Source organism: Entelurus aequoreus, linkage group LG21, assembly GCF_033978785.1.
Source record: "Entelurus aequoreus isolate RoL-2023_Sb linkage group LG21, RoL_Eaeq_v1.1, whole genome shotgun sequence".
Lineage (NCBI taxonomy): Eukaryota > Metazoa > Chordata > Actinopteri > Syngnathiformes > Syngnathidae > Entelurus > Entelurus aequoreus.
Window position 1 is genome coordinate 20,079,323 of NC_084751.1, and position 15,709 is coordinate 20,095,031.

Genomic DNA, 15,709 nt, shown 5'->3' on the forward strand with positions numbered 1-15,709 from the left:
TGAAAACAAATATTAAACTTTAACTTTTAAACTTGAATTGAGTAAAAACTCTAAATATGTGATTGCACAGTAATGTTCACATTAAACCCCCCTCCTCCCTCCGTGGGAGGGAGGCGAGTTGGGTGCCCGAAACCCCCCGCTGGTTTCGGCCCGCCCCTTGGCGCGCGTGGCACGGCGGGCTCCGCGACCCGACGGCTGGCCCTCGTGGCTTGACGGCGGGCGCGTCCCGACGGGCCGCGCGTAGGGGTCAAACGCAGAAGTCTCAGGGCCTCGTGGTGAGGGGGTGGCCTGCGGGTTTCGGCCCGCTTGACCCCCCCGCTCCGCTTGGCGCGCGCGGCACATGACGGGTTCCGCCACCGACGCTCGGGCTGCAGCCCGACGGTGGTGCGGGCCCGGCGGTGACGCGCGGTTTGGGGAAACAAAGCAGAAGTCTCAGTGCCTCGGGGCCGGGTTTCGGCCCGCCCCCTTGGCGCGCGTGGCACGGCGGGCTCCGCGACTGACGGCCGGGCTGCAGCCCTTCGGCCGGCAGGCGCGTCCCGGCGGGCCGCTCGCCCCCTTTCGGAACCTTGGACCGGCATCCGCTTGGTGCGTGTAAAAGATCTGCGGTCTGCGGGCCGGTTCTAATAATAAATCAAGATCATCCCAAGGGCCGTAAAAAACCTTCTCGCGGGCCGGATATGGCCCGCGGGCCTTGACTCTGACATATGTGCGGTAAACGATCCGTTTGGAATTTGCCCCATTAGTGACGTTTACCCATTAGTGACGTTTACCCATTAGTGACGTTTACCCATTAGTGACGTTTACCCATTGGTGACATTTACCCATTGGTGACGTTTACCCATATTTCCATACAATAGTGGAAATTTTGCGCGAGCATCATCCACTCTTGCCATTTCTAATACAAAGTAGTGTATAGGTCAACCTTAATCCGTCAGTAGACTCGCTATAGAAGCTCTAAAAACTACAACATGGCTAAGGGGGGGAAGACGCAGTTGAAGTGGAGGGATGTAAATAAGACTGCCCACAAAACGACGCATCCTGAAGAGACGGTCAGAAAGCAGTCTGTAAAACATAATCTATGCAACATTTTGACCAAAAAACTCTCATTACATGTTATGTAGACCACAAGGAAGTGTCTTAAATGTACAAAAAAATTCATAATATGATCCCAAAAAATCATAATATGATCCCTATAGGGTTGTACAGTATATTATATTAGTATAGTACCACGATAATAATGAATCATATTCGGCACGATACCGCCTCTGAAAAGTACCGGTCCACCACCCACCCGCGCCCCCGTTGTCGTCACGTCGTGTCATTGCTGGTTTTATGAGCAGACGAGCATGTTCCGCAGTGCACAATCACGGAGTACTTACAAGCAGACACAGTGTGTAGTCAGAAAAGGGATAATGGATGCATTTTGGCTTAAAAACTGTCGATAAAGGTGAAGTTATAACACTGAAACGCTTACCGGAAAAGGTGCTTTAAGACATGGCTAGCTAGCTAGCGGCTAAAGTCCAGCCCCAGTGTACAGTGTTTTAGATACTTCTAAATCACTAATCCTCGCCTCCATGGCGACAAATAAAGTATGATTCTTACAAGTATCATCCCTGCAGGACGAAGAATAGCTAAACATGCTTCACTACACACCGTAGCTCACCGGCATCAACATGTAAAGAAACCCCATTGGTGGATCTACACCTAACATCCACTGTAATGATACTAAGTACAGGATCGTATCTAGTCGATACTACTATGATTACGTCGATATTTTTTGCCATCACAACATCTTCTTTCGTTTTTTTTAAATGTATATTATGTTTATAAACTCAGGAAATATGTCCCTGGACAAATGAGGACTTTGAATATGACCAATGTATGATTCTGTAACGACTTACCAAATGTGTGGTATCATCCAAAACTAATGTAAAGTATCAAACAACAGAAGAATAAATGACATTTTAACATAAGTGTAGATAGAGCGTGTTAAAAGAGAAAGTAAGCAGATATTAACAGTAAATGAACAAGTAGATTAATAATTCATTTTCTACCACTTGTCCTTAAAAATGTTGACAAAATAATAGAATGATAAATGACACAATATGTTACTGCATATGTCAGCAGACTAATTAGGAACCTTTGTTTGTTTACTTATTACTAAAAGATTAAATTAGTATAAATTACTACAAAAGTTGGCTTGTATGTTCACTATTTTATTTAAGGACAAACGTGCAATAAGAAACATATGTTTAATGTACCGTAAGATTTGTTTGTTAAAATGACGCCAATAATACAATTTTTGTGGTCCCCTTTATTCAGAAAAGTATCGGAAAGTACCGAAAAGTATTGAAATAATTTTGGTATACCAGTACCGGACAACACTAGATCCCTACATCCATCCATCCATCCATCCATTTTTTACCGCTTGTCCCTTTTGGGATAGCGGGGGGTCGCTGGAGCCTATCTATAAATAAACATTGATTGATTGATCTCAGCTGCATTCGGGCGGAAGGCGGGGTACACCCTGGACAAGTCGCCACCTCATCGCAGGGCCAACACATATAGACAGACAACATTCACACACTAAGGCCAATTTAGTGTTGCCAATCAACTTATCCCCAGGTGCATGTCTTTGGAGGTGGGAGGAAGCAGGAGTACCCAGACGGGAAGTCACGGGGAGAACATGCAAACTCCACACAGAAAGATCCCGAGCCCGGGATTGAACCCAGGACTGCTCAGGGCCTTCGTATTGTGAGGCAGATGCACTAACCCCTCTTCCACCGTGCTGCCTAGATCCCTACAAAAAAGGTAAATATCTGCCACCGATCTGGGAACTTATCTCTTTAAGATTGCCGATGACGAATCAAATAATAAAATAGTTGTTAGTTGTAGTTGTATTGAAAACCAAATCCTAACAAAAGTTGGGACGTACGGAAACCAAGGCACCGCTGGAGTTCTATTTTGCTTCTCCGTCAAATCTCCGTGGCCTTGAGAAGTGTATCTTTGGGAAAACGGCGCTACGACGACGACGTGGAATTTTGCTTTTTGAAATTCTTCCCACCTGCATGCGTGTGTGCTTTGAAGACATCGAATATGCTTTTACCGTGGATAAGTAAACCACTTGACATTTCCTTTTCCAAGCACCCTCAATGGGAAGTTCTCTTTGCAAATTGCATGAGTGAGAAAAAACCTTGATGTAATAATCTCCCATGCCTGTGACAGTGATCTCCTCTTGTTATGGGCACAGGATGCTGTAGGAAAATGCATGCCAGAAAAAAAAACCTTTACATGTATTTAGTATTAATCAAATGCAGCTGCTTCTCTATTGTGTATTTATTTGCAATAAGTCACAGGACAATCAGGTTATATTCCTGCATTGCTGCCTCTGAGCATCATTGGACTGCAGTGGGCTGTTAACATTCAGATCAGGAGATTTTGGAAGGAAGAAAAAAAGGAAGATGAGAGAAAGTTGATCTCCATGATAGTAAACTTACCACCCCCGTGTCCTCTTGCTCGTTTGCAGATGGAGCAGCTCCGCTCAGAGGCAGAAGCCACAGAATAGGCACCAGCAGAAGCATCTTCGCAGATATAATCCTGATCCACAAAAAAAAAAAGAAATAAAAATCACGCCCTTACACCAGGCTGGTCGCACAACGAGCCTTTTAGTGGTTTCCAAAATTCCAAATAGTCCAGCTGACTCTTGAACGCCGCACAAAACACATGAAAACAGGTGCCGCGGCGAGTTGGGAACATCACCCCAGTTTATGTCGACAAGGCACTTTAAACAAAGTAATGGTGTCTAGAAAGAAAACAAAAGAGAAAGTGTTTTGTTTTAAAAATCCAGATGAGCTCCACTCATGACTGGAGAGTCTCCAGCTCTGCTCAAAGTAACTCAGCCGCGGTACGAGCAGCTTAGAACAGAGCTACGGTTAGCGTTAATGTCGCCTACTTCCGGGATGGACTGTCAAAATAAAGCCACGGTGCCCCCCTCCCCGCCACCTTTTTTTTTTTTTTGACGTTCCGTGTAAACGTTTAGCATTTTTAATGATTTGTATTTTTTCAGTGTTGTTATCATTAATCAGTTACTGTATATATTAACTTTTTATAATTGTATTTTATTTATGTCATGACTGTGTGGGTTCCCTCCTGGTACTTCGGCTTCCTCCCACCTCCAAGGACATGCACCTGGGGATAGGTTGATTGGCAACACTAAATTGTTCCTAGTGTGTGAATGTGAGTGTGAATGTTGTCTGTCTATCTGTATTGGCCCTGTGATGAGGTGGCGACTTGTCCAGGGTGTACCCCGCCTTCCGCCCGAATGCAGCTGAGATAGGCTCCAGCACCCCCCGCTACCCCGAAAACGACAAGCGGTAGAAAATGGATGGATATATATAATTATTTTTTTTAAGTCAGACAATATAAAACAACACAATTATTTAAGCTGATGATGATTAATTGTGCAGTGAGTAACTGGCTTTATAATTAAACCAAGTGGAGCACAATCAGATCAATTAGATATACAATATGAATCACACAAAACTAAAAATAAATAAGTTGTTAATAAATAGACATGTTTTAATCAGTGTACATGTTAAAAAATAAACTCAATCTGGTGCTATTACTCTGAAGGGAGTCTACTCAGTTTCCTGTTAGCACTTGTAATGTTTCTTACTTTATGTGAACCGCTGTGAGATCTGAACATTAAGGGCATATATCTCAATTAAGCTTTTATTTATTTTTTTAATTGTTTGAATTACAAAAAAAAACATGAATTAATTTATTTTTTTAACCAAAACATACTGATGTATTTCTAGCACTACTGTGATACAATTTAAATGGCTATAAAGCATTTAATTGCTACTTGTATTCTATTAGGCATTAAAAGAAAGTGATTTTTGTTAGGATTCGGGTTGTGTTCTTGTTTACAAAACGAAACAAAATGTATATACCTGACTGCAGATATGATATTTATAGCCCTTTGAAGGGAGCCGTATCTTAAGAAGCCATTCAATTCAAAGAGCCCTTCAAAGAAGTTGTTATAATTTTTTTCATGAAGGAAACAATCACTGGTAGGTATAAGATGAGATGTGAATTAGAATACTTTGAATGTACTCAATTTATAGATACTTTTTGTTGTGTTTTCATTGTTAACATAGCATAAGGTGGTGCAATATCCTTGTGATTTGATATTGACATCACTATTATGAATTTTCCATCGCCTAAAAAACTTTGTCGCACATGAGCGTTTGAACAATACAGAAAAGGATACACAAATCAATATCCATCGATATCATCAAAAGCACAAGTATCGGATGATATCAGCTTGCATGCAAGATCTCCGATACAAGCAGTCCTGCAGCATGTTTACTTGTGCAAAGCAGGACAGCCAGTTAGCATTTACATGTCCTCCAATAAGCATACAAAGTTTGTCTTTTCTTTTGTATTTTAGTGAATTTGTTTACAAAACGTACACGTGGTAGGGCTATAGACTACTAAGAGCCAGCAGCTACATAACAGCTAAGCACATAATAGCACACAAGCTAGACATGCCCAAAAAAGTGCCCTTAATTGAACAATATTGCAGTCTAAAACATCACATTTCTCAATATAAACAAGTATCAAATTATGATAGTTGCACATTACTTACAATACAAATTCTCTGAGGCAAAAGCGTATTAGAATGTATCCAGTAAGAATTGTGTCCGCATTATTTAACGTACTGCATCATGATCTTAATTTAATGAATTATCGTGACCACAAGGTGTGCCCAAAAAAACAATTACCAACACATTTTAAGGACCGTGTACGGTCTCTGTACCTTCCATTCATTCTATTTCCAATTCTTAAATGCAAATCAAAAAACAAATTTCGAGCCATTTTTTTTAATTTTCATTTCTGAAACAAAAGTTGGACAACTATTTAATGACACTTTTTTAAAACGACAATAGGACTCCTGCTGAACAAAGATGTTACTGTTATGCTAAAAACATGCTAAACGCAAAGGAAAAGCTAAAATATTGCTTCCGGTTCAATTGGTCATCACACAGATAAACACGCATTTTTGCATTTTGGATAAACGTATACCCGATTTTTGTGTTTATCCGGAAAAATAAAAATCCATAAAATGAAAATTTGAAATCAAACCATGGATGGCAATGTTTTAATGAAAATCAACCCTTTTTGTTTGTTTTAAAATCTGCCATATATAATAAAAATCAAAAAACTACCCTAATTTAGTTTTTTGATTTGCGTTTCAGAATTAGAAATAGAATGAACGGAAGGTACACGGACCGTGTACGATCAGTCAAAATATATCCAACACACACAAAAAAAGTAAATAACAAATAAATTTTTTTCAATATTTGTTTCCAGAATTAAAATGAAAAAATGGATAACGAATCGCTTTTCAAATTTTAGATTTTGTGCACAATTAGAAAATGGATAAAACGGATAACGGCCATTTGAACTCGTTTTTTGCAAATCCTCTTGAGACATCAAGGTAACTTGGAAGTCGTTATCCGTAGATTTGGGTTTGCAAGTAAAAAAAGACGTACTGGACCGATGGAGTCTCAGTCTAAATCGAGATGAAGTTAGAAGATCTCTTTATTTTAACCTAACCAAACATTAGTATAAATACAAAACTGGATAATAACTTGATTAGTTATTGAGTTATTGAGCTATTGAGTTGATTTGTTGAATGGGTGAATGTGGAGATAGTGTCAAAACGCTTTGAGTACCTTGAAGGATGAAAAGCGCTACACAAGTATAACCCATTTACCATTTACCATAAGTCTTATAATGAAGGCAACACATGATGTAAGTGCCTACTCTATATTAGTTATATCAGCCCACTATCAAAATGACATGGCAACTGTCAGAAAGGAAGCCAATATTACATACAGATAATGTGTCATGAGACATTCAAATATAAATCAAATACACTCAGGGCAAAAGTAAAGGAAACTAAATGAGCTCAAATATACCTAAAAATGAGGCATAATGATGCAATATGTACATACAACTAGCCTGAATAGCATGTTAGCATCAATTAGCTTGCAGTCATGCAGTGACCAAATATGTCTGCTTAGCAACTCCAACAAGTCAACAAAGCTCACCTTTCTGCATTCACGCACAGCATATAACATTTGGTGGACAAAATGAGACAAAGAAGGCGTGGCATAAAACACGTCTTTCCGTGGCAGTGTTGGAGAAAGTTACACATGTAAACAAACTGTTGCGTCACAGTCCACACAACTACTGTGAGTTCAAGGACCGCCAAAATTAGTAGGACGAAATTGCACTCGGCAAATACTCTCATCAGTGAAGCATAAACACAAACATATTAAACAGTGGGCTTTCTAACAGTTAAAAAGGTTTGTGTCATGTTTGTCCTCCTACAGAAACCACATTAAAACAAAAAGTATATTTTTTCTTCCATCTTTTTCCATTTTCATACATGTTTGAAAAAGCTCCAGGGAGCCACTTTAAAGAGCCGCATGCAGCGCTAGAGCCGTGGGTTGCTGACCCCCAGTTCAACTGATTGGAAAGCTAGCTTCCCTAGCTAGTGGGTCCATGGCGATGACTTCTGTTTTGTTTGATTTTACTCTTAAAGGCACCATTTGGAAACAATGGATGTATGTAAATAAACATTTACCAAAAATCTTATTTCATGACGTATTTATCTACGACAGGGGGTGTCAAACTCATTTTAGATCGGGGGCCACATGGAGAAAAATCTACTAAATTATCAACTCATTGGTGTTCATTTTCAATCTATCAAGATAAAAAAGAATATCAAAATCAAATTACAGGATGTTATATACGTATGTGGTTTGCTCATTTTCCTTGACTGGTGCACTAACATCATGTGATTTATTTTTATCTTTTTACATATGCAGCATCATCTACAAAGATACAAATAATTGCTATTGCGACATCTAGTGGACACATTTAGAACAGCAGTTTCTTTCATTCAAAAATGTTGGCTCATTTTTAAACTTAGCAAACTCATCCCGCGGGCCGGATAAAACCTGTTCGCGGGCCTGATCCGGCCCACGGGCCATATGTTTGACACCCCTGATCTACGGCTTTTAAGTCCGGTATGGCTAATATATGTAAATTACTTTCTTCTAAAATTTGGTGGGTGCGGCTTAAATACCGCTGTGCTCTATAGTCCGGAAAATACGGTACCTTAATGAAGCAGAATGGAGTTTTTCGTCGTTTCATCCTAAGTGAATGTGACTGGCAAACGAGCGTGGATTTGCTCATCTGCTCCAAATAAAGTTTACTGTCCATTAAAAACATCTACATTTAAAAGTACTTGCATTTGATTTCCTTATTTGAAAGCAGAGCCATTGTGGTAGCTTAATGACAAACAAGCTCGCTCAAGCAGAAGAATGCATTCCAAGCCCCCGATGTGGCAATTATCCCCTTTCCTGCAAAATATCTTTTCACAAAACTTCAAATCCTTATTACTTCCAGAGATACTGACCAGAAGATGAGTATGCAGTGCTGGTACTGCACTCCCCCACTGGAGGGTGTGCTCCAACACAACACTTTGTGGCAGGAATTCTAAAAAGAAACTCTTCATTTTCAGTATTTTTTTTTATAGTGGGGGGAATTGTATTTGCCTGTTTGCGTCATCAGGAGATGTAGGAAGACAGCTTGAAAGCTGTCACACTGGGGAACCTCATCTTTTATGTCTTCTCATTTGTTGTACTGGAGCCTCCCAAGACAAGTACTGGCATATTTCTGCTCTTTAGTACCCTTCTGCTGGGAGATGGAGTTTCAAACTACAAATTCTACAATGGAGGGAGAGACAATGAATGTCCTTCTTAACAGCAATAAAATTATAAAAGATTTTGCTAGTTGTCACCAGTGGTCAAAACTAGTCTTCTTCAGGGATCAAGCAGCATATAATGCACAGTCTTCAAAAAAGAGGTATCAGTGTATGACCTTATAGTTAAGAGCTGCTCTTTGTCCTTAAATGTTAGTACATGTTTTGGTTCAAAATTAATACAGACTCTGAAAAGTATAACCATCACTACCAGCCAAAATGGGTCTTCTTGGTCTGGAACTCAGGATGCAGAGATGACTGGCAAAGTGCAGGTAGAATGTAGTGATTAACAAAAATAAAGAAACGGTGCAGCAGGGAAGTGCACAGGAACCGCAGGAACATTGATGTACAAAGCACAATGATCAAGCACAAAAAGCATCCGGATCGGCAACCAGGAACAGGTGTATTCTGATAGCCAATCAAGGACAGGTGAGGGAGCCAGCACTCAAAGAGAAGTCGTGGAAAAAAGGAGGCAAACAGGAAGTGGAACAGAAATAAAAGCATTGGAAAGGAAATAAAACAAAATACCAGAAACTAATTATGATTATCAAGAGAGACAGTGGCAGCTATAATACAAACAATATCGGTAACACTTTAGTATGGAGAACACATATTCACCATTAATTAGTTGCTTAATTAGTAACATATTGGCTCTTAATTAGTCATTATTAAGTACTTATTAATGCCTTATTCTGCATGACCTTATTATACAACCAGTAAGCTATTAACTAAGAGTCTTCCCTAAATAAACCTCAGAATTATTGCTTATTAGTAACCCTAACCCTAACCCTTATATGTTCCCCTAGTGTCCAAATAACTCTAAATTAAGTCTTTGTTACTTTAATAAGCAACTAATTAATGGTGAATATGTTCCCCATACTAAAGTGTTACCACAATATCGCACCATTTGTTATTTTTTTTGTTTTAATTTGGCCGTATTGAAAGAATATAAGTTGAAATTGCTAAAAAAAACAAAAAAAACTGAACTAAACAAAAATCAGATTTGACTAATCTTCTCAGGACATAATAATAATAACAATAAACAAATACACTTTCAAATGACATTTTTGAAACTGTGTTTTGTATTTTGCGTTCTTTTTTTTCCAATAAGAAAATTATTAAAACTCAGAATGTTATAAATATTTGATATGTACAGCTATTCCTTGCCCCCCATTGTGTGCCTTGCAGGGCAGACATTTTGTGTCTGGCAGTACAACCATTGTGGTGCTCATTCAGTCAGCAGCAGTGCTGTTGTTGTCTACTGTGGAATTGCTATTTGGTGTAATTTTTAAGTGTTTTAGCCTTCTTACAGCATTCTTCTTGTTTTGCCTCCTTTTTTTCCCCAAACATCTTGTTTCATGATCAGATAATATTAAAGTGTAGAACAGTGTTCCTCAAACTGTGTTACATGTTCCACTAATGCAGGGGTCGGCAACCCAAAACGTTGAAAGAGCCATATTGGACCAAAAATGGAAAAAACAAATCTGTCTGGAGCCGCAAAAAATGAAAAACTGTACATAAGTCTTAGAATGAAGGCAACACATGACGTAAGTGTCTATATTAGCTATAATAGCCTACTATCAAAATGACTTTAAAAGTCTCATATAAGTGTTATAATGAAGGCAACACATGATTTAAGTGTCTATATTAGCTATAATAGCCTACTATCAAAATGACTATGTGTCGCAGGCTGAAGCAAATCTTCGTTGACAAAAATGTTGAAATGTAATATATATTGTACACATTTTTACAACTTTAGAAACCATTAGTAAATTAAAGGCTACTTAGAAGGTGAGATAACTCCTGGAAATGACTGCCTTTTAGTGGCCAAAGGTATAGATGTTGTCTGGAACAACATGGCACACAAACAACTATCTGCCAATATTACATACAGATAACGTGTCATGAGACATGCAAAATTAAATTATATACAAAAAGGATGAAAGTAAAGGAAATTAAATGAGCTCAAATATACCTACTAATGATGCAATATGTACATACAGCTAGCTTAAATAGCCTGATTAGCACTCCAACAAGTCAATAACATCAACAAAGCGCTCCTTTGTGCACTTACGCACAGCATTAAACTTTTGGTGGACAAAATGAGACAAAGAAGGAGTGGAAGATTTTACATGTAAACAAACTGTTGCGTCACAGTCCACACTATGGTGCAGAGGTGTGGACTCGAGTCACATGACTTGGACTCGAGTGAGACTCGAGTCATGAATTTGATGACTTTAGACTCGACTTGACAAAATGTAAAGAGACTTGCAACTCGACTTAGACTTTAACATCAATGACTTGTGACTACTTGGACTTCAGCCTTTTTGACTTGACATGACTTGCTACTTCCCTCAAAACCCAAAGATTAAAAAGTTATAATTAGGAGCGCTCCGTATCTTTTATTTTGTACTTGTGTGTCTATCTATCAGCGTGTGTGCTGCGTGTCTGCTGTCAGTACAATAGCCAATCAAATTAGATCTACGTTTTTTTCATCCCACAGCACTCATCCAATCAAATTGCAGGAAAACCAATGAAGAAGAATTGTCAAACAAGGTGGCAGTGAGAAAAAATGATGCCAAAGTTGGTTTCGTTCGGGTATAAAAACTACAACTTGGTCAACAAAAAACGAATTACCGTATGCAAAGCATGCAGTTCGAAGATTACAGACGGAGACGCAACAACTTCCAACTTCGTTCGACATTTGAAGATGCACAAAGAAGGGTACATTTTGAGTGTAAGCTAACGTTTAGTGGCTAAGTAACGTGACTTTTATTTGCTGTGTAGTTAAATCAGTGAGGCTGTAAACTCACTGCTAACGTTGTAACCATAGATATCTTATAAAGGTACGCAGACGAGACGCGGGGCTGCCATCTTGGAGTGGTGATCCGCTCCACTCAGTGCAATTAATTTGGCAGGAGCAATGAACTGTCAACGCATTTAATTCATCTTACTTCACTGAATACCACTGATTTTTACGCACTTTTTTGTCATACGTGTAGCTATGATAAAGGACACATGTTTTGGCATGTTTTATTATTCATAGTTTGCTTAACAGTAATATAATATTCTTATGTGCTATAAGTGACCAGACGTCCAAGATCAAAACTGGGAATATACTGTAATCCCAGAGAAGGGGGAAAAAAACGGTCAGCTATTTTTAAATTGAAGAAACAATATGATTAGGTTATATATACATGCGTATATCCTACATAAACAATGTATGAATACATTAGATATCTATATATGTTAGGGACCTATAGACTGTATCTCTGTTGCTGCAGCAGCAGATAGTTTATTCTGTCTTGACACTTTGTATTGATATTTTGTATTACATGCTTCCCTTAAATGATCATGTTTACAGTGATTGTTTTATATGTATTTTTTATGTATGTCGCTTTGGATAAAAGCGTCTGCCAAATACGTAAACAGAAACATATATAAACACCTGAAAGTCTTTATATCAGCTAAAACCACCAATCTGTTTTTACTGGATTCAGAATAAAACCTAATGCTGTCTAACTCAACAATGTTAGTATTTGAATATTTTTACTTGAAGACTTATTTCTGGTTACAATTAAACTGTTAAGAAAGTATTGTCTTATATTTTGCCTAAAATGAGAATGCATCATAATCAGTGGCGGCTGGTGAATTTTGTTTTAGGTGGGGCAGAAAGTTTGTAAACCAAACCCCTGTAGGGGCGTCATCCTCCCCCAGAAGATTTCTTTGTGATTTTCACATACAAATATTGAAGATCTTTGCTCCTTCTCAACTCTGTGGTAATATTATTTTCATAAAATACAACCAATAGTACGTTAATGTTAAATCTTAATTGTGAAAAGTAATCCCCCGATTCCTATTTTCAACAGTCCGCTCATTTGAGCAGGAAAACGCTGAACACCCACCCGGTATCTTTGTTTTCTACCTGTCAACTGTCAGTTTAGGCTGCTCGCCGGCTCCTCATCACTACTTCAAGATGGCGGCCAAATTGCTCGCGTCACAGCAGCCAATGCTCTGTCTACTTATAAGATGTCTATGGTTATAACGTCATTGCAAACACGGCAATCTGTTGCGTCCACTGCAGTTCGCTACCTTATTCATACTTTTTGTCAAGTGATTTTTTTTAAGCAGGGTTGCATGAGGTACCTACACTAACGTTACGTTAGTCAATGTATCACACACAGTAACGTAACGTTAGACGGCGGTCAGCAGCACCGCATATTTTAGCCACCTACAATAAGACAAACATAGTCAAATAAAGGTCAGTTAAAATGTATACTATATTAAGAATATGTGTACATATTGCATAGGGCCTTGACATCTAAAAAGTACAACTCTGTTCATTGTTATGTTCATGTATTTGTTATGTTTTTCATGTGTACGCACACATAAACACACATACAGTATGAGAGGAGATCAATGAGATAAGGTAAGAACAGGATAGAAACTGCTGTGGAACTAGTTACAATGCAATATGCGATGGAAATACAATGTTAACACTTTTGTGCACATAAGTACAGTTGCACTTGTTTTTTCAAATGTGTTTATTCTGTAAAGGAATGAGTTAAATGTTTAAAATGACTGGTTGATAGTGCTATTATGAGGTGCAATGTCAGCACTATTTTTTTCCCTGCAATTTCAAATGCACTTGTTTTAAAAAATGAATACAGCGTTTTAAAAGCATAAACAATCTGTGTAAATATATTAGTCTGTGGTTAAAAGGACTTGAAAGGACTCAAAACTCAAAATGCAGGACTTGGGACTTGACTTGAGACTTTCCAGTCTCGACTTTGGACTTGACTCGGGACTTGCCTGTCTTGAATCGGGACTTGACTCGAGACTTGAGGGCAAAGACTTGAGACTTACTTGTGACTTGCAAAACAATGACTTGGTCCCACCTCTGCTATGGTGAGTTCAAGAACCGCCGAAATTAGTAGGACAAAACACTGTTCACCAAATACTCATATTAAACATATTAAATAAACAGTGGGCTTTCTAACAATTGGGAAGGTTTGTGTCATGTTTGTCCTCAAACAAAAACCATACTGAAAAAAAAAAAGTATTATTACCCCATTTTTTTCCATTTTAAATCCTTTTTTAAAAATGCTCTAGGGAGCCACCAGGGCGGTGCTAAAGAAAGCTCGAGAGCCGCAGGTTGCTGACCCCCGCACTAGTGGTATGCAGGCTCCATCTCATGGTAAGCCAAAGAATCACTTGATTAAAGTACAGTGTTTTAATGTCCTATATTCAAAGACAGTGTTACTGTTCGAACTGTGTGTAATGTAACAGTGGCCAAAAATATTAAATACACTTGTCAAATAAAACCTCTGCCGGGTTTTTAATGGATACTTAGGCCTACTACGCTACTATATTTTATTGTTTTTTTTGAGTTAGTACTTGGTGAAAAATGTATGAGAACCACTGGGGCAAAACATTTGCAGCTGAAAGAACAAATACATTTAGTAGAAGCATTTAAGTCCCATCTTAAAACTCATTTGTATACTCTAGCCTTTAAATAGACCCCCCCTTTTTAGACCTTCTTTTTAGATAAGTTGATCTGCCGTTTCTTTTCTTTTTTCCTCTGCCCCCCTCTCCCTAGTGGAGGGGTGGGGCACAGGTCCGGTGGCCATGGATGAAGTGCTGGCTGTCCAGAGTCGGGACCCGGTATGGACCGCTCGCCTGTGCATCGGTTGTGGACATCGCTGCGCCGCTGACCCGTCTCCGCTCGGGATGGTCTCCTGCTGGCCCCACTTTGGACTGGACTCTCACTATTATGTTAGATCCACTATGGACTAGACTTTCACAATATTATGCTAGACCCACTCGACGTCCATTGCATCCGGTCTCCCCTAGATGGAGGGGGGGTTACCCACATCTGCGGTCCTCTCCAAGGTTTCTCATAGTCATTCACATTGACATCCCACTGGGTTGTGAGTTTTTCCTTGCCTTTATGTGGGCTCTGACAGAGGATGTCATTGTGGCTTGTGCAGCCCTTTTGAGACACTTGTGATTTAGGGCTATATAAATAAACATTGATTGATTGATTGATTGATTGATTGATTAGCCAGAATGTGCTTCATTATTTCCAGCCTTTCACAGGCCACTTTAAATGTTGTGGTGGGTCACGTTAAATGACATGGCGGGCCCAAATAACAACGTGGTGGGTCAACACCAAACGATGTAGCGGGCCTGTGCTTTGGACAGTGGTTCGACCCCCAGTGTGTGCAAGGGTGGACTGTGCAGGTTGACCAAACCTAACAAAGCCTCCTGGGTGTGGAGAGGGGCGTGGTCGCGCATTCCCTGCGGGCGGGGTGTGTGCGGGGGCCGGCCATGAAGCAGCAGACAGGTGAGTGGATGGCTCAGCTGGAACGAGTTATCTAATCACCTGTTCCTTTATTAGCAGCGTCAGAGACCATGGGGGGGGGGGGGGGAGAGAGCCGGGAAGCACGGAAGGAAGGACACTGGAGGAGAGGGCTGAAAAGCCAACAAGAGACATTGTATGTGAGAAGAGCTGAAAAGCCAACAAGAGACATTGTATGTGAGAAGAGCTGAAAAGCCAAGTAAAGACATTGTATGTGCGAAGAGCTGAAAAGCTCAAGAGAGACTTGTGTAAGAAAATTAAAACAATTGTAAAACCCACACCAGAGAGTGTTGTTCCTTCCCCGGTGGTCCAAGAGGAACCCGAGACAGAGACATCTCACAGTGGCACCCAACAAGGCGGACCACAGAAGGTATGTCGTCAACATCCCCGCTGGAGGCACTGGGCCAAGTGCTGGCCGAGGTGTCAACGGCAAGCCGGCAGCAGACACGGGTGCTGCAGGCGCTAATGGACAGAGCAAAGGCGGCGGGAGGCATGTCCTCCATGGAGCG

General features: G+C 39.9%; 1 protein-coding gene across 1 annotated transcript in view; it reads right to left on the reverse strand.

Moving 5' to 3' along the window:
- Nucleotides 1-3,924, reverse strand: part of LOC133638482 (matrix metalloproteinase-17-like) — a 308,014-nt gene extending 304,090 nt beyond the window's left edge. Inside the window, exon 1 of the mRNA XM_062031144.1 lies at nucleotides 3,498-3,924. Within this exon, the coding sequence (XP_061887128.1) occupies nucleotides 3,498-3,581 (84 nt within the window). The 5' untranslated portion in view covers nucleotides 3,582-3,924. The remainder of the gene's footprint in view (nucleotides 1-3,497) is intronic.
- Nucleotides 3,925-15,709: the final 11,785 nt, after the last annotated feature.